The sequence below is a fragment of the Engystomops pustulosus genome, chromosome 2 (genome assembly GCF_040894005.1).
Source record: "Engystomops pustulosus chromosome 2, aEngPut4.maternal, whole genome shotgun sequence".
In the NCBI taxonomy this organism is placed as follows: Eukaryota; Metazoa; Chordata; class Amphibia; order Anura; family Leptodactylidae; genus Engystomops; species Engystomops pustulosus.
This window is the reverse complement of record NC_092412.1, coordinates 13,984,374-14,004,020: the sequence shown is the minus strand read 5'-3', so window position 1 is coordinate 14,004,020 and position 19,647 is coordinate 13,984,374. Positions and strand designations below refer to the sequence as shown.

Below are 19,647 nucleotides of genomic sequence, written 5' to 3'. Positions count from 1 at the left end.
GATAGAGGCAATGCAACCACTGCGCTGGCTGGGGCCTTAACGGGCTCCTCTGAAGCCCTTACGAATTTGCTGTTTAGATACAAATCCCCTTCTGATACTCCACTTCCTATGCGTACTGTTGCAGTGTTATGGCTCAATCCTTGGCTCTTTCACTTCCTCTTGTTCCCGGTTGGACAATGTGGGGGGCAGCAGGGGTGAAATTCATTGGTCAGCTCCTATCTGCAGATGCAGCATTACTTAGCCTTAATGAGATAAGAGAAAGATATATGTACCTGCTAATGCCAATTTCCAATATACACAATTACTACATGCGTTTAGGGCCCAGTTCGGTTCCCTCAGCCTGATGGTGAGATTCTCCAAACTGGAAACTTTGATGAGCACCCCGGATCTCCCTAAACCACTCACCCAGGTCTATGCCCTGCTACAGGAACAAAAAAGCAGACCATTTGATATGGCCCCCGAATGCTGCAGGTGTGATATCCCCGATGATGACTGGAGGGAGGTCGAATTATCCTATTTTACATCTGTGGTGAGTGCAAGGGATTAACTAATCCAGTCCAAATTTCTTCACTGAGTTTATTTCACCCCTGCCAAATTATTTTGCATGGGGGTAATGCCCAATAACCTTTGTTTCCGCTGTCAGGCTGAAGCTGGTTCCTTCCTGCACTGCGCGTGGACCTGTCCTAAGATTCATATTTTCTGGTCTGAAGTGCTGCAATTCCTTCATCAGTATTTTGAATTCCCGCATCTAATATCCCCCTCTGTACAGTCATGGCCATAAGTTTTGAGAATGATAAAAATGTTAATTTTTACTAAATCTACTGCATCAGGTTTTATAATGGTAATTTGCATATACTCCAGAATGTTATAAAGAGTGATCAGCTTAACAGCAATTAATTGCAAAGGCAATATTTGCCTAGAAAATGAACTTTTTCCCCCAAAACACATTTCAACTTCATTGCAGGCGCCTTAAAAGGAGCAGCTACCATGGTGTCAGTGATTGCTCCAGTAACACAGGTGCGGGTGCTGATGAGGACAGGGCTGGGGGACAATCTGTCATGATTAAGTAAGAATCACACCACTGGACACTTTACAAGGAGGCTGGTGCTTGGCATAATTGTTTCTCTTCTGTTATCCATGGTTATCTCTAAAGAAACACGTGCAGTCATCATTGCACTGCACAAAACTGGCCTAACAGGGAAGAGTATCGCAGCTAGAAAGATTGCACCTCATTCACCAATCTATCATCAAGGAATTCAAGGAGAGAGGTTCCATTGTTGCCAAAAAGGCTCCAGGGCACCCAAGAAGGACCAGCAAGCGCCAGGACCGTCTCTTAAAAGTGTTTCAGCTTGGGGATGGGGCTACCAGCAGTGCAGAGCTTGCTCAGGAATGGCAGCAGGCAGGTGTGAGTGCATCTGCACGCACTGTGAGACTGCGTAGACTCCTGGAGCAAGGCCTGGTGTCTAGGAGGGCAGCAAAAAAGCCACTTCTCTCCAGAAAAAACATCAGGGACAGACTGATACTCTGCAAAAGGTACAGGGAGTGGACTGCTGAGGACTGGGGTAAAGTCATTTTCTCTGATGGATCCCCTTTCCGATTGTTTGGAACATCTGGAAAACAGCTTGTTCAGAGAAGACAAGGTGAGCGATACCACCAGTCTTGTCTCATGCCAACTGTAGAGCATCCTGCAACCATTCATGTGTGGGGCGGTTTCTCAGCCAAGGGAATCGGCTCTCTCACAGTCTTGCCTAAAAACACATCCATGAATAAAGAATGGACCAGAATATCCTCCAAGAGCAACTTCTCCCAACCCTCCAGGAGCAGATGGTGATGAGCAATGCCTTTTCCAGCATGATGGAGCACCTTCCATAAAGCAAAGGTGATAAATAGAGATGAGCGAACACACTCGTCCGAGCTTGATGCTCGTTCGAGCATTAGCGTACTCGAAACTGCTTGTTGCTCGGACGAATATTTCGCCAGCTCGAGAAAATGGCATCTCCCACCGTTTTCATTTTTGACGGCCAGAAACAGAGCCAATCACAAGCTCTGCACTCCACCCAGCATGACATGGTACACTTACACGTCAATAGCAGTGGTTGGCTGGCCTAATCAGGTGACCCTGGAATATACTAGCCTCTGCCCGCGCTGCTCGGATCATTCTCTGTCTGGATGCCGTTAGGGAGAGAGCTGCTGCTGCTGCAAGGATAGCGTTAGGGTGTTATATTAGCTTACTGTTAGGCAGGAGTGATTCTACAAGAACCCAACAGCCCTTGTTAGGGCTAGAATATTTTTTTTTCTTTGCTTGCTGGCACTAGTAGTGCAGCTAGTACCATATTGTGACGAATTTGCAGGGAGACTTGCGAACATTCTATTTAGCTCTTAGTGACACACATATCCATCTCAAACACCGAAGTGGGACAATTTATTAGGGGTTTGATTGAATTAGGCACAGTCTGCCGATTTTTATTTTTATTTTTTTCAAAACTAAAAGTCATCACAGGCACAGCACAAAATCCAGTTGTGCACTATCAGTGTAGGTTAGAAACTAGCCATTCAAAAACCCAACAGGCCTTCTTAGGGCTACAATAGCATTATATATATTTTTTTCTTTGCTTGTGGCTGAGCTTGCTGGCACTAGTAGTGCAGCTAGTACCATATTGTGACGAATTTGCAGGGAGACTTGCGAACGTTCTATTTAGCTCTTAGTGACACACATATCCATTTCAAACAGCTAAGTGGGACAATTTATTAGGGGTTTGATTGATTTAGGCACAGTCTGCCAATTTTTTTTTTCAAAACTGAAAGTCATCACAGGCACAGCACAAAATCCTGTTGTGTGCTGTCAGTGTAGGTTAGAAACTAGCCATAGCAATCATCATCATCTTCTGTGGTTGCTGTGTGATTTCTTCTGATCGTTTTGTTAAAAAAAAAAACAAGCACAAAAAAAACACAAAAAAACACAAAAAAACACCAAAAATAAAAAAACACAAAAAAACAAAAAAAAAAACACACAAAAAAAATTCACAGTTTACACTTTAATTTTGAAAATTTTGAACCCGAGGGCTAGGGGTAGTGGACGAGGGCGTGGGCGTCCAACTACTGCAGGGGTCAGAGGCCGTGGTCCTGGGCGGGATGAGACACCACCTGCAGGGGAACGCCGCAGAGCTACACTCCTTAGGTTCATGTCTCAAGTTACTAGGACTCATGGTAGAGCACTGTTGAGGCCAGAACAGTGCGAACAGGTGATGTTGTGGATTGCGGACAATGCTTCTAGCCATTTGTCCACCAGTCAGTCTTCCACGTAGTCCACCCATGTCACCGAAATCAGCACTCCTCCAGCTCCTCCACCTCAGCCTCCTTCCCCCCAGTCTGCCCCCTCCTAGGAAAATTTGGCATTTGAACTGGCATACTCTGAGGAACTGTTTTCTGGACCCTTCCCAGAGTCACAAACCACTTGTCCGGTTGCTGCTGAGCTCTTTCCCGATGCCCAGGTTTTCCACCGGTCACAGTCTGTGGGTCATGATGACATTGTTGACGTAATGGAAGAAGTGTGTAAAGAGGTGTCGGACGATGAGGAGACACGGTTGTCAGACAGTGGCGAAGTTGTTGTCAGGGCAGGAAGTTCGAGGGGGGAGCAGACTGAGGGATCGGAGGATGATGAGGTGACAGACCCAAGCTGGCTTGATAGGCCGGGTGAACACAGTGCTTCTGAGATGGAGACGAGTCCTCGACGAGAACAGGTTGGAACAGGCAGTGATGGGGCCAGACGGAGAGGCAGGGCCAGAGCTAGTGCATTAGCACCAAATGTTTCACGTAGTGAAGCTTCCATGGCAAGGGCTAGATTTTCGGAAGTCTGGAGGTTCTTTAAAGAAACACCGGATGACTGACAGACTGTGGTGTGCAACCTGTGCCACACCAGGATCAGCAGGGGTTCCACCACTACCAGCTTAACCACCACCAATATGCGCAGGCATATGAATGCTAAACACCCCACTCAATGGAACTAAGGCTCTTCACCTCCGGCCGGGCACACCACTACTCCTTCCCCTGTGTCATCTGCTGCCTCTGCTAGTCAGCCCCCTGCCCAGGACCCCCGGCCCAAACACCTCCCGTTCGAAAAACCACACCTTCGCCTCCACGATCCTCCACAGCATCCACCAATGTCTCCATTCGCAGCGTTCAGCTGTCTATACCCCAGGCACTGGAGCGCAAGAGGAATACAGTGCAACCCACCCACACGCCCAAGCCCTCAACGTCCACATCTCCAAATTACTCAGCCTGGAGATGCTGCCCTATAGGCTGGTAGAGACCGAGGCCATTCGCAACCTCATGGCGGCGGCCGCCCCTCGGTATTCGGTCCCCAGCCGCCACTACTTTTTCCGATGTGCCGTCCCAGCCCTGCACCAGCACGTGTCAGACAACATCATCCGTGCCCTGACCAACGCCGTTTCTGACAAGGTCCACCTGACCACGGACACGTGGACGAGTGCTGCCGGGCAGGGCCACTATCGATCGCTGCCGGCACATTGGGTTAACTTGGTGGAGGTTGGGACCGAGTCTGACCCTGGGGCTGGTCATATACTGCCGACGGTCCAGGCGGGGCCTACCTCGGTCCAGGTCTCTCAGGCCTACTATGCCTCCTCCTCCTCCCACCCCTCCTCCACCTCCTCCTTCGAATTACCATCCGTGGGCATCAGTTGGTAGCTCTAGGCACAGCAGCAGTGCCGTCGCTAAGTGACAGCAGGCGGTGCTCAAACTGCTGAGCCTAGGCGATAAAAAGGCACACCGCCCAAGAGCTATTACAGGGCATCACGGTGCAGACTGATCTGTGGCTGGCACCGCTGAACCTGAAGCCAGGCATGGTTGTGTGTGACAACGGCCGTAAGCTGGTGGTGGCTCTGCAACTCGGCAGACTGACACATGTGACATGCCTGGCCCATGTGTTAAATCTCATAGTTCAGCGGTTCCTCAAGACATACCCCAATCTGTCTGATTTGCTCACGAAGGTGCGCCGCATCTGTTCGCATTTCAGGAAGTCCAGCACAGATGCTGCCACTCTCAGGGCAGCGCAGCGCCACCTCCAACTGCCCGCTCACCGACTGTTGTGCGACGTGCCCACGAGGTGGAATTCAACATTTACCATGTTATCCAGAGTTTACCAGCAGCGCAGAGCGATTGTAGACTGCCAGATGTCAACTTCCACCAGAACTGGTAGTCAGGTCAGTCAGCTTCCTCAAGTCTACAATGAGTAGTGGACGTGGATGTCTGATATCTGTGAGGTGTTGAGTAACTTTGAGGAATCAACACAGATGGTCAGTGGGGATGCCGCCATCATCAGCCTCACCATCCCGCTGCTTGGCCTGTTGAAAAACTCTCTGGTGAGCATGAAGTCGGAAGCTTTGCGCTCGTCACAAGAGACGGGGGAAGAAGATTCCCTTGTTGATGGCCAAAGCACCCTCTGGTCTGTTTCTCAGCGCATATCGGAGGAGGTGGAGGAGGAGGAGGAGGAAGAGGAGGAGAATGTTGGCGAGACAGAAGAGGGGACCATTGTTCAGTCCTTCACTGTTCAGCGTGTATGGGCAGAAGAAGAGGAGTTGGAGGAGGAGGAAATGGACAGTCAGGCCAGTGAGGGGAGTGAATTCTTGCGAGTTGGGACTCTGGCGCATATGGCAGATTTCATGCTAGGCTGCCTATCCTGTGACCCTCGCGTTCAAAGAATTTATTCCAGCACCGATTACTGGGTATTCACTCTCCTGGACCCACGGTACAAGCAAAATCTTTCCACTCTCATCCCTGGAGAGGAAAGGAGTATGAGAATGCATGAATACCAGCAGGCCCTGGTGCACAAGCTGAAACAGTATTTCCCTTCTGACAGCGCTAGAGGCAGAGGGCGTACTTCTGCGGGACAAGTAGCGAGGGAGAGTAGGCGAGCAGGCAGCTAGTTTTATGTCACCCCAGCAAGACACTGTCACCTGTCCCCAGTCTCGGCAGAGTAGGGCTGATCTTTACAGAAATATGGTGAGGGAGTACGTAGCTGACCATACCATCGTCCTAAATGATCACACAGCTCCCTACAACTACTGGGTTTCAAAGCTGGACATGTGGCACGAACTGGCGCTGTACGCCTTGGAGGTTCTTGCCTGCCCTGGTGGCATCATCACCGATAAGCGTACACGCCTGTCGACTGACAGCGCTGACAGGCTGACGCTTATCAAGATGAATAAAGCCTGGATTTCTCAGGATTTCCATTCTCCACCAGGTGAAAGAAGCTCAACCTGAATAATGTATGCACTCCTCCTCCAAATTTAATAGTCTCCATAGCAGCCTCCACTCGTCATATTTATAGCTGCCTCCACACGTTGTCTCCATTGCTACCTCCACACATCATCTCCACAGCTGCCTCCAAAAGTCGTCCATATAGCTGCCTCCATACATCGTCCCCTTAGCAAACGAGCTGTGTCAGGCAGAATTTTGGGTTGTTTTCATGGCTTCCACATCAAACTTGTTAACTTTGTCGCCACCCTGCTGTGTTATCCACATAATATACTGCCAAACTTTTATAATTTACCGATATTATTTCAGCGCTTCTTGTGCATCTGTTTACATTCCCCTCACCCGCCATAACCAAGCCAATTACTTATAAGAACACTACTACACTGGATCTTATACAAAAGGTTTTTAGAAGTGCTGGTTGAAGCCCCCGTCTGCTTTGAAAATTATAACGCTTCTGGCCCCCAGGCCCATTTTGGGTGGGGAGGACCCGAGAGGCAGGGGCTTGGACAGGAGAAAGCTCGCCTGGCAGCGGACCGTCAGCTCCATCCCAAGATTCAACTAACATAGTTTTAACTGCAGCACCTTTAATCTACTACTAGTTCACTGCCTCCATACATCGTCCCCTTAGCAAACGAGCTGTGTCAGGCAGAATTTTCAGGTGTTTCACCAGAAACATAATGGAACTCGGCCCATCTGTCGTCGCCATGCTGGAGACCTGAAGTTGCAATCATAGCAGCGCAATATACTGTCGCTCTTATTCATGGAACCATTTCCGAAAAAACTATTAAAAATAGAACCACTATGCTATTCCATTATTCCTAGATGAAATATTCAAACGACCCCGCCTGCTTTGAAAATTATAATTTTTTCAAAGTAAACGCTTATGGCCCCCAGGCCCATTTTGGGTGGGGAGGAGCCGAGAGACAGGGGCTTGGACAAGCTCGCCTGGCAGTGGACCGCCAGCTCCATCCCAAGATTAGGCAGCCTCAGAGGCATCCATGCATACTGCCCCTGCTGTTTCCTGTCCATTTTGCCTCCACGATCCTCCACAGCGTCCACCAATGTCTCCATGCGCAACTTTCAACTCTCTATACCCCAGACACTGAAGCACGAGAGGAAATACCACACATCATCCCCTTATCAAACGAGCTGTCTCAGGAAGAATTTTCAGGTGTTTCACCAGATACATAGTGGAACTCGGCCCATCTGTCGCCGCCATGCTGGAGACCTGAAGTTGCAATCATAGCAGCGCAATATGGATGCCCCATACTGTCGCTCTTAATCATGGAAGTCGTCTCCATGGCTGCCACCACATGTCGTCCCTTTATCAAACAAGCTGTGTCAGGCTCATTTTTCGGGTGTTTCACCAGATACGTTATGGAACTTGGTCACTATGTCGCCACCATGCTGTGTTATCAACTAAATATACTGTCAACCTTTTGTTCACATAGGAAATCATTTCAGCGCTTCTTGCTCACCTCCTTTAGTGAAACCTGAGTCCATTTAGGGTATGTCGCCATGCCACTCTCTAGCCTGCCGCTGCTGCCGCTGCCTCTGCATGCCGTTCCCTATAGTGCCAGGGTCAATTATTGGATGTTTTAGATGCTATCTAGCCTCATTCGGTCACTCTGTCATGGCCATGCTGTTGGCCATAATTTTGGCATAATGGTGCGATTAAGCAGCCTCAGAGGCATCCATGCATGCTGCCCCTGCTGTTTCCTGTCCATTTCCGTGGTGTTTCCATCTTTTTCTGAGGTTCCCAGGTGTTTGGCCAAGCTTCCCTGTGCAGAGCCTTGGTCCCCTTGAAAAATGCTCCAGTCTCCCATTGACTTCAATGGGGCTCGTTATTCGAGCATCGGGAAAAGTTTGTCTCGAATAACGAGCACCCAAGCATTTTAGTGCTCGCTCATCTCTAGTGATAACTAAATGGCTCAGGGAACAAAACATAGAGATTTTGGGTCCATGGCCTCGAAACTCCCCAGATCTTAATCCCATTGAGAACTTGTGGTCAATCATCAAGAGACGGTGGACAAACAAAAACCAACAAATTGTGACACAATGCAGCAGTGATTGTGCAGGAATGGATGGCGATCAGTCAGGATTTGGTATAGAAGGTGATTGAGAGCTGCCAGGGAGAATTGCAGAGGTCCTGAAGAAGAAGGGACAACACTGCAAATACTGACTCGCTGCAGTAACTCATTGTAACTGTCCATAAAAGCTTTTGTTCCCCATAATATGATTGCACTTGTATCTCTGTATGTGATAAAAACAAACACACATAAAAAACAGGACCCTCCCTCATTAAAGAAATGGATTCTGCTCATTAACAGTGTGATTCCTAACTAGCGCTCCCTGTATGTGAACAGAAAGTGTCCCCAGAAATTTGAGCGCATCTCTTCTAGATGGTGTGCGAATCCCTATACCGCTTTATAAGTCTCTTTGGTTTCCGTCTATTACCATAACGAAGGAGAGTGAGCGTACTGGTGTGTGTGTGTGAGTGTCTGGTCGTCTAGTGTCTGGACTGGCTTCAATATCTTATTTTCCTTCTTGAAGCTTGTGTAATACACCCCATGTAATGTACGAGCAATGTAATACCCTGACTGTTATTTCTTGAAGTCCATTACTACTCTTGCAATGTGGAGATGAATGAGTCACAGCCAGCAATCTTCTTACTCTGTTTCGTTTATTGTACTCATTAAAAATTTGAAAAACTTGCAAAAATAAAAACTTTTTTTTTTAAAAGTTACCTAAGAAACCATCTGTACCGTGATCATATACAATAGGACAATTTTATGGAACAGATCTTTATAGAAACATTCTTCATGATGACTGCCCAGGGCAGCTGCCCACGTCTCTAGGCAGAAGTCGTTTTATGGATAAAAGTCCAACAATCAAGCTGCAAACTGACGACATTAATTACACAATAAACATTAACATCTCTTCTCCACCGTGTGTTTTCTCTTGTGTTCAACAAGACCTAATTTAGAACGAAAACCTTTTCCACATTCAGTACATGAAATCGGCTTCTCCCCTGTGTGGATTCTCTGATGTTTAACAAAACTTGATCTGTCATTAAAACGTTTTCCACATTCAGTACATGAAAATGGCTTCTCCCCTGTGTGGATTCTCTGATGTTGAACAAGACTTGATTTATAACTAAAACGTTTTGTGCATTCAGAACATGAAAATGGCTTCTCCCCTGTGTGGATTCTCTGATGTTGAACAAGACCTGATTTATAACTAAAACGTTTTGTGCATTCAGTACATGAAAATGGCTTATCCCCTGTGTGAGTTCTCTGATGTTCATTAAGACTTGGTTTAGAACTAAAACATTTTCCACATTCAGTACATGAAAATGGCTTCTCCCCTGTGTGCATTCTCTGATGTTGAACAAGACCTGATTTATGACTAAAAAATTTTGTACATTCAGTACATGAAAATGGTTTCTCCCCTGTGTGAGCTCTCTGATGTTCAAGAAGAAGTGATTTGTACATAAAACATTTTCCACATTCAGTACATGAAAATGGCTTCTCTCCTGTGTGAGTTCTGTGATGTATAGAAAGCTTTCCTTTTTCCCTAAAACATTTGCCACATTCAGTACATGAAAACGGTTTCTCCCCTGTGTGAGTTCTCTGATGCCTAAAAAGATCTCTTTTTTTGCTAAAACATTTTCCACATTCAGTACATGAAAATGGCTTGTCTCCTGTGTGAATTCTCTGGTGTTGAATTAGACCTTCTTTTGTACTACAACATTTTCCACATTTAGTACATGAAAATGGCTTGTCTCCTGTGTGAATTCTCTGGTGTTTAATTAGACCTTCTTTTGTACTACAACATTTTCCACATTCAGTACATGAAAATGGCTTCACACCTGTGTGAATTCTCTGGTGTTTAATTAGACCTTCTTTCTTACTAAAACATTTTTTACATTCAGTACATAAAAATGGCTTCTCTCCTGTGTGAGTTCTCTGATGTGTAACAAGAACTGATTTCCGAGTAAAACACTTTCCACATTCAGTGCATGAAAATGGTTTCTCCCCTGTGTGAGTTCTCTGATGTCTAGAAAGCTTTCCTTTTTCGACAAAACACTTTCCACATTCAGTACATGAAAATGGCTTTTCTCCTGTGTGAATTTTCAGGTGGTAAGTAAGACTTTCTTTCATTCCAAAACACTTTCCACATTCAGTACACGAAAATGGCTTCTCCCCTGTGTGAGTTCTGTGATGCATAGAAAGCTTTCCTTTTTCCCTAAAACATTTGCCACATTCAGTACAGGAAAATGGCTTCTCTCCTGTGTGAATTCTCTGATGTTGAACTAGATCTTGTTTTTTACTATAACATTTTCCACATTCAGTACATGGAAATGGCTCCACGCCTGTGTGAATTCTCTGGTGTTGAATTAGACCTTCTTTATTACTAAAACATTTTTTACATTCAGTACATGAAAATGGCTTCTCTCCCGTGTGAATTCTCTGATGTGTAACAAGAACTGATTTCCGAGTAAAACACTTTTGACATTCTGAACATGAAAATGGCTTCTCCCCTGTGTGAGTTCCCTGATGTCTAGAAAGATTTCTTTTTTCAACAAAACACTTTCCACATTCAGTACATGAAAATGGCTTCACTTCTGTGTGACTTCTCTGATGTATAGAAAGAATTGATTTGTTATTAAAAAACTTTTTACATTCAGTACATGAAAACGGCTTTTCCCCTCGGTTGTGAGTTCTCTGATGTTTTTTAAGAATTGATTCATTCCTAAAACATTTTCCACATTCCGGACATGAAAATGGCTTCTCCCCTGTGTGAATTTTTATGTGTTGATCATGACTTGATTTCTGGGTAAACCGTATTGCACATGGAAACTTTCTTTTATCTCCATGATTTCCCTCCTCCGTGGAAAGATGTGACTGATTATCTTCTTCTTCCCCACAAGGAGATGAGGGGGGACGTCCACGGGAACTTCCTTTACTTTTGTCTCCTGAAAATTATGGTCAAGAAATCAATATTGGAAGTTTCCTTTACAGGCAGAAGTGAAGCAACGTGTCAGTAACATACAGTCGGCTATGGATAAAAACTACCAACATCATAGATATTCATTGCTTATATAATACATTGTCAGATAATCTGATGAGAATCCAACAACCAAATACTAAACAGAAGTCATCAAATCCTTAGAAACGATATTGTTCTACTTCCAGGACATAAGAGGATTGTGTAACCAGAGATTCCCATCTCACCCCAGAGCCTAACAGTCCTAGAAAATGGCTGAAATAAGTGGAGGAAGTCGCGTTCAGCCACATATACAGGACACCTATAACATAACCACCATCCAGGTACATGGCCAGCTGTATACTTCATGCTTAGTGAGATAGAATTTCAATCTATTCCCTGGGAGGGACTGTCCTTTAAGTGAAAATAAGTCCACAAGGAAAACAATCACTCTGCCTCAATATCCACTAAAAACTGTAAAATGAGTCAAATACTACAAAAAAGGGGTTTATTCTGGGATAAATTGGAATTTTAGCTGAAAAATGTAAGTTCCTACAGGTCCGGTTCTGTTATATTATCTGTTCAGGGTTTTATCCCATCTTGCACCTCACTCTAGCGCTGCTGATAAATCCTGGAATAATTCTTCCCAGTGATCGTAATAATAACCAGGAGGAGAGAAGTTTCTGGATTTCATTCAGTTCTTCCATTTATAAACCTCCAGTCACTATATATCCAGCCTCAAATGTCTGAGGAGAGGAAACATCCAATAATATTCCTCGGAGCCTCATAGTAACACAACATGTGGGTACAGACGGATGTGACTGGAGGAGGAGACCAGAGACAGATGAGCCGGTGTCTATGTCATCTCCATCTCCTCCCCTGGATGTGACCTCTCCCTGCAATGTATAAGGGAAGAATAACCCACAAGATACATGAAAGGCTCTTACCCTCCTCTGTCACTGATGAGGGGATTTCCTCTCCGCTCCTCCTTCCACCACAACTTTCCTGGAAAGATCCAACACGAGGGACATGGGAAAACAAGGAGAGGTGTCCAGAGATTATCTTATATCCAAGTGATGGACAAAAACTTCCAGAAGGCGGGAACTTAGAGGAAATAATCTCCTGCAGGAAGAGACAGAATCAATTTTAATCCAATTATTTTACAAGTCAACTTCAATGTTACCGTTATATTACTGTATAAAACAATGGGGCTTATTTACTAACGGTCGCGGATCGCACTTTAGTCGGTCTGTTCACCATTTTTGGGATTTACGCAGCTGTGACAGGTATTTACCAGGTGTCTGCGCTGGTATTGTGTTGAACACGATCGGATTGTGGCGCAGCTGTGTTATATTTCTTGCACCGGGGGGGGGGGGGGCGGTGCCATCGGACGATCCAACTGGGGGGCGGTGCCATCGGACGATCCAACTGATTCGGACTGAGCGCGGGATTTAAGTTTTAGATTGTGTCGCAAGACCAAGCACTTACATGCACCAGGAAGAAGAAGGTGAACTCCATCAGACCTCAGCGAGGAAGCGACACATGGGGCGATATCGGGCGCACAATCTTAGTGAATCGCAGAGTGCCTTATCGTCGGACAATGCATTTTCGGGGAACTCGCTGGACCGGGTAAGTATATGTGCCCCAATGTGATCCGGTCCTGTGGTGCAGACTGTGCTCTTGGACACCAGGGGCATATTTATCATACGCAGGCGCTCATTCAAGTGCCAGCAATAATCGTGGCGCAGAGGTCCTGATAAATATGCCCCCACGTCCTAGTTTATTCTATTATTCTGCTCTGAACTGATGCTCTTTCCCAAAATCTTTATGAAAACTAGAAACCATCTATTGCTTTGACCCACCACAGTAACCATCAACATCATCCCATAGATCAGTGATGGCTAACCTTTGGCACGGGTGCCAGAGGTGGCACTCAGAGCCCTTTCTGTGGGCACTCGGGCCATCACCAGATATGACTCCAGGTACCTTCCTGCAGTCCCAGACAGCCCAGGACTTGCTGTGCACAGAGCTATTTTAAAGTGACAGCTCTACCTGGGACTACTTTCTGCTTTATTGGTGTCCTCAGGTGCTGGTATCAATGAAAACTGTGACAGAGAAGGGAGTATAAATCACAAATTAAATTTCTGTGTTGGCACTCTGCGACAAATAAGCGGGTCTATGTTGTAGTTTGGGAACTCGGTCTCTAAAAGGTTCTCCATCACTGTCATAGATCTTCCGCCCACTGCTGCTGGAGGAGGTTAGTATAAAGTTTAATTATATAAATCAACAAAGGATTTCTGGGAATCTCAGCTCCATCTACCTGATGATCCTCTGGACAATCTTGAGAATATTCAGGACTGGGACATCTCTCTGGTGGATTTCTCTGACTGGATCCATCTATAGGAAATATACACAGTGACTGATACATTGTCTATATGTGATGATGAGATGATGGAGGAGGTGACCTCACACCTGCTCTGTCCTCTATAATCAGGAAGGTCTCCTCTTACCTGGTGATGTGAGGGGCTGGTGGTCCTCCATCATGATGTCCTTGTACTGGTCCTTGTGTCCTTCTATATACTCCCACTCCTCCATGGAGAAATAGACAGTGACGTCCTGACATCTTATAGGAACCTGACACCCACAATGACACAGTCATCACCCAGACACCTCCCTTGTGTTATTGTACAATGTCCCAGCATTCCCGGCAGCGCTCACCTCTCCGCTCAGCAGCTCAGTGATCCTGGAGGTAAGTTCTAGGATTTTCTGCTCATGTATCAGTGAATGAGGTGGAGGCTCGGTGATGGGGCTCTGGGTCCATCCTCCTGACACACGGGGGGTCACACACTCACCAGACGACTTCTTCATTAAAGTGTAGTCCTGTAGATAAGGAAACACTGATCAATATATAGAACCGGATAATCTTTCATATTTAGAATTATTTCATAGTGAGAATGGTGATGTCCTCTGCGTCACTCACCTCCCCTCTTATCCAGGGAATGATCTCCAGGGTTAGCTCCAGGATCCTGGCCGCCATCTGGTTTCTGTCCTTCTCAACTCCTGGTGGACCCTTCACCATCATGATGTCCTTGTACTGATCCTTGTGTCCTTCTATATACTCCCACTCCTCCATGGAGAAATAGACAGTGACGTCCTGACACCTTATAGGAACCTGACACCCACAATGACACAGTCATCACCCAGACACCTCCCTTGTGTTATTGTACAATGTCCCAGCATTCCCGGCAGCGCTCACCTCTCCGCTCAGCAGCTCAGTGATCCTGGAGGTAAGTTCTAGGATCTTCTGCTCATGTATCAGTGAATGAGGTGGAGGCTCGGTGATGGGGCTCTGGGTCCATCCTCCTGACACACGGGGGGTCACACACTCACCAGACGACTTCTTCACTACTGTGTAATCCTGTGTATGGGGAGACACTGATCACTACATAGATCCTAAGAATCCTTCACCTCTCCAGTCATTTCCCGCTGTTATTCCTAGAGATAAGAGCCGTGTCCTGGGAGACTCTCACCTCTCCGGTTATCAAGAAGATCATCTCCAGGGTGAGCTCCAGGATCCTTTTATGTATCTGGTCTCTATCATGGACCATCATCCTTCAATGGAAATTCTGTCTGTGAGGCTTCTGTATGTAAGGAATCTGAGCGAAAATTAGGAGGACAGAGGATAAATTAAATTTGGAAGAACATCTTACAGTATTCTAGTTTTCATTGACACATAAATGACAGAGAACATTCCAATGAACCATACATTTAGCTGGAGAGTATAGTAGAATACAGATAATGTCTCGATATCCAGTAGCGAATGTCTAATAAGCAGCCAAAAACCTCTCACCCCAACCAAACCGGCTGAATGAAAGAGGGAGCATTGCAAAGCCCAGGATAACAACCTCCAAGCACATATGTAGTTATCACATCTTTAAAGACCCAAGCTGAAATAGAGGTCAGATAACAAACATACAGCGGTCGCAAACCAGGTACATTATGCAAAATAAAATTGACCAGGCAATGCCTGTCTGAGACTAAAACGAAAACAAAACAAAAAGAGAGGCAAAACAAGAGGACGGCGTCTCGTGTATTATCGTAGGATAAATGGGAATATGTAAATTAAATTGAAATTAAAATATCCAAGGGATATGTATAGAGAGGGAGGGTATGGACGGCTGAAACCCTCTCCACACCATCTGAAATAGCATTTACACATACTGATTTAAAACCTCGATCTACATTTTACCCCACCTACCACAAAGGGGGTTTCATTGACACCTTTTATACCTTAGTCACCACAGATATCAGTAAACTTATGAGTTCTGAAAAAGAAAAAGAAAACCAGTTGAAAAGTATAACCAACAACAGGAGTAGGACCCCCCAACCACTTACCAAGAACGATAATCTCACAAGAGGAGAACGACGTGCTCTTACCGACTTGGCTAAAAACTCAGAGATAGTTATAAAATTGGCAGATAAGGGTGGGGGGGGATTGTCATTCTGGACAGAGAGTCTTACATCTTAGAAGCTACACGTCTTTTATCAGACACAGAATTTTATATGAAAATGGATCACAATCCTACAAATTCGTTCAATAAAAAATTGGAAACCTTTATGAAAAGAGGTTTCAACGAAGGCATTTTAAACAAAAACGAATTATCCTATCTAATAATTCATGAACCAAATACTCCGTTGTTTTACTATTTGCCGAAAATTCACAAAAGTATCACTAACCCACCTGGCCGACCCATTATTGCGGGAATAAACTCAATCACTTGAAATCTATCGCATTACATTGACCTTTTTCTGCAAAAATATGTTCTAAATTTGAAGTCTCACATCCAAGACACAACTGACTTCATTAATGTCACTCTAAAATATCCATGGCAAAATACATACCATTTTTTAACCATGGATATTTGTTCTTTGTATACTAACATCGATCATAATCTCGGTATACAGTCAGTCAAATATTTTCTGGACAAAGCAGAGTTTTTGGATATTGAAATCTTTCCCAATTCAGACAACGTACTCAATACCCGAACGTTTTTTAAATCAGTAGACAGCAACAGTTATTTAGATTTCTCTAGTGCACACTTCCGAAAATGGCTGTTAAACGTCCCCTATGGACAGTTCAAAAGACTAAGAAGAAACTGTACCAGAGATAATGATTTCTCTGAACAATCAAACCAACTGGCCAGAAGATTTAAAGACAAAGGTTACCCTAGACAAATTATTCAAAACTCAAGGACCAAAGCAGAGTCATTTAATCAGATAGACTGTCTAAACAAAAAACAAACAATAAAACTGAAAAAGACGAGCCAAAATCGAATGACTTCACGTCAAATTTTATCTCCACATTCTCCAAACACTCATCTAAGATCAAACAGATTTTCAACAAACACTGGAACATATTACTCCACGACCCACATCTGGGGAAATCCCTTACTAAAACCCCCAGATTTACCTTTAGACGAAATACCACACTGCGCAATTCATTAGCACCCAGTCGCTTGAGAAAAACTAATAGTCAAGCCAGCAATCCCAAAACAACTTTTTTTCCGGCCCTAAAAGGATCTTTCAAACGTGGGCATGCCCTATGTAAATGTTGTCATTCTATTACACATAGAAAAAAAGAATTTTGTTCCAATGAATGCTTTCCTATAAAAACCTTTTTAAATTGCAGTTCACCCTTTGTGATATACCTTTTGGAGTGTACCTGCGGTTTGCAGTACATAGGGAGAACGACCCAATCACTTAAAAGTCGTTTAAACAGCCACAGGGCCAACATTCAAAAAGGGTTCCCTTGACATGCAGCCACCCTACATGACTGCAACATAGATGACTTTAGTGTCACCCCTATAGAACAAATCGATAACACCTGCCACCAAAGATTCAACAAGCTAAGACAACGCGAAATGTTTTGGATATTTAAACTCAAAACACTAATGCCCAATGGGCTAAATGAAACACTAGAAGATCCTAGATGACATCCTACTAACAGCTTGTGTGTATTGTATACCCTCATTCCACTCCACCTTTATGCTCCTACGGTGGTATATTCTATCTACTATTGCCTTTGTTTTCCGTGTCAGGTTTTGTTTTTTTATGTCCATTTTAATTTATATAGATACCTATACATAAATATTCTTCCCACTGGTATCTCCCTAAGTCTATACCCATGGTCCTTTTTTGTGTTCATTCACCCCACGTGTCATGTACCTAGGTGCTCCAGCACTGAATGTATCCAGCGCACAACGATTGTAAGTCATTTCTTTATACTTATGTTTATTGACATCTAAAAAAAGTTTTTTTTATCATCATCATAACGCACAGAGCCTTTACCAATTGCCATAGAATATTTGAGTTTAACACTCATCCTTTTGCACCAAGACAAACCATGTCAAGCATTGTACGGGCACTGTAGCTTATGATATACTTTTAACCATCGATATGTACTTTTATATGTTGTACGTGCATATTCATATATGTTTGTATATCTATGTGTGTGTATATATATATATTCATATTTATATTTGTATATTATGTATATGTATATGTTATAAATTCAATCCCCTGTTTCTATGAGCCATGTGCCAAATTGGAATATACATTGAAGTAGACTTGTAGAAATAGTTATTGAATATTTTTGAAGTATTTGCTTTTTATATCCCCTATTCGCTGTAATACCTCCCCATTTTATACATTTATTTATTTATTTATTCATTAATTTTTTACCCATATATTTACTATGTATTATGCATTTGTTTTAATATCGTTTAGAGCTATTTCCATTTGTACTTGAAGAAGGGTGTCCCGCCCGAAACGCGTTTACAGTTTTTGGAATAAACAATTTGCACTTACCAGAAGACTCTCTCCATAATAGCGCTGTGCCAGCCTTTTTCTTGGTTTTCTAACCCCATTTTATGTCTGAGACTATGGGGCAGATTTATCAAGCTGTCTGAAAGTCAGAATATTTCTAGTTGCTCATGGCAACCAATCACAGCTCCCCTTTAAAATATTCATGAGCACTGGTAAAATGAAAGCTGAGCTGTGATTGGTTGCCATGAGCAACTAGGAATATTCTGACTTTCAGAGAGCTTGATAAATCTGCCCCTATGTATTTTAAGCAGCATTTCAGTGGAGGTACAGCAGGGGCCGCACACCTTCAGAAATTCGTCCGAACAATCTCTATGTTTAAATACAATGGGGCACATTTACTTACTGGTCCCTGAAAGTGCATTGTCCGATGAAAATGCACTCTGCCGCGATTCACTTAGATCCTGCGCCCGATATCGTGTCCGCTAAGGCGTAGTACAGAGACAGGCAGCACAGGATCAGAGTCAGGGACATAACAGTAGGTCAGTACAGGCAGCAGGGGATCAGATTCAATAACGGAATTGGGGTCACAGCAAGAAATTGCAGAGTAAACACAGGGCATCAGGAACAAGCTTTCTCAATGGCTATAAGGCACAAAGATCCGGCAGAGTGTACAGGGAGAGGCTGGGTTATAAAGGATTCTGGGAATGGCCAGCGCCAATCAATGGCCATGGCTGGCCCTTTAAATCTTTGGGAGCTGGCACATGCACCCTAGGAAACAGGGACACGCGTCCCTGAATGCCGGAGCAGGAAGGCGGCCAGGTGAGTGATACTGTGGGAGCACTGAAGCACAGAGAAGGACACAGGTGAGAACGCAACCCTGAACATGGGTCGCAAGAGCTTTCAGGGGAGGATGGAAAAATACCAGGACCAGTGAAGCATTCAGGTAAGGACTCCGTGCAAAGCTTAACTCCAACCAAACTGTGCCAGGACAGGGCCTGTCTGTCTGCCTTGGCGACTGGGTCAGAGGCGGAGAGGAAGTGGATGCTACCTGCGGTCACAGCGACCATCCCCGCTGGGACGTGCATTTGGAGCGTAGGAGCCCCTCGGGGCTCACCGACTTCTTCCCTTCTGTTCAAGTGGCTGCCAGATCAGATGGAGGCCAGGAGGCATATCTGGGGGAACTTGCAGAAGACGTGGGGGTTTCTTCTACTCTCACCACATCATGCCAGGGGGTTCAGGTAAGAGGGCCTGCAATTGAGGACGGAAAGGGTCTTCCCGACAAGGACTCACTGCAGGGCCCATTACCAGCCAGACTGTCTCAGGACAGGGCCTGTCCATCTGCCTTGGTGACTAGGCCAGAGACAGAGAGGAAGTGGACGCTACCTGCGGTCACCAGCGTTGTAGACAACTTAATCCCTTCTGATCAGGTGGCTGGCAGAAGACGTGGGGGTTTCTTCTAGTTTATGCGGCTGCTGAGTAGCCATCAATTGTTGCAACATAGCGGTGACTTGTCCAAGTTGCTGATCTTGCGTGGCAATCTGCTGGGACTACTGGACCACG

General features: G+C 45.0%; 3 protein-coding genes across 7 annotated transcripts in view; 1 reads left to right on the top strand and 2 right to left on the bottom strand.

The window, feature by feature from the left end:
- LOC140119963 (uncharacterized) overlaps positions 1 to 19,647 on the top strand; it is a 1,020,783-nt gene that overhangs the window by 324,791 nt on the left and 676,345 nt on the right. The gene's annotated exons all lie outside the window — the stretch shown is intronic.
- LOC140119780 (uncharacterized) overlaps positions 1 to 19,647 on the bottom strand; it is a 272,257-nt gene that overhangs the window by 94,924 nt on the left and 157,686 nt on the right. For 2 of the 5 annotated variants that reach the window (XM_072139134.1, XM_072139129.1), the window contains 2 exons: positions 13,981 to 14,142; positions 13,773 to 13,896 (listed from right to left, as the gene is read on the bottom strand). In XM_072139134.1, coding sequence (XP_071995235.1) covers positions 13,773 to 13,896; positions 13,981 to 14,142 — 286 coding nt within the window. The other 3 variants (XM_072139133.1, XM_072139130.1, XM_072139132.1) reach the window with 3 other exon arrangements.
- LOC140119791 (uncharacterized) overlaps positions 8,966 to 19,647 on the bottom strand; it is a 61,403-nt gene continuing 50,721 nt past the window's right edge. Inside the window, exons 5-6 of the mRNA XM_072139178.1 lie at positions 12,210 to 12,384; positions 8,966 to 11,251 (exon numbers count right to left, since the gene is read on the bottom strand). Coding sequence (XP_071995279.1) covers positions 9,204 to 11,251; positions 12,210 to 12,384 — 2,223 coding nt within the window. The 3' untranslated portion in view covers positions 8,966 to 9,203. The remainder of the gene's footprint in view (positions 11,252 to 12,209; positions 12,385 to 19,647) is intronic.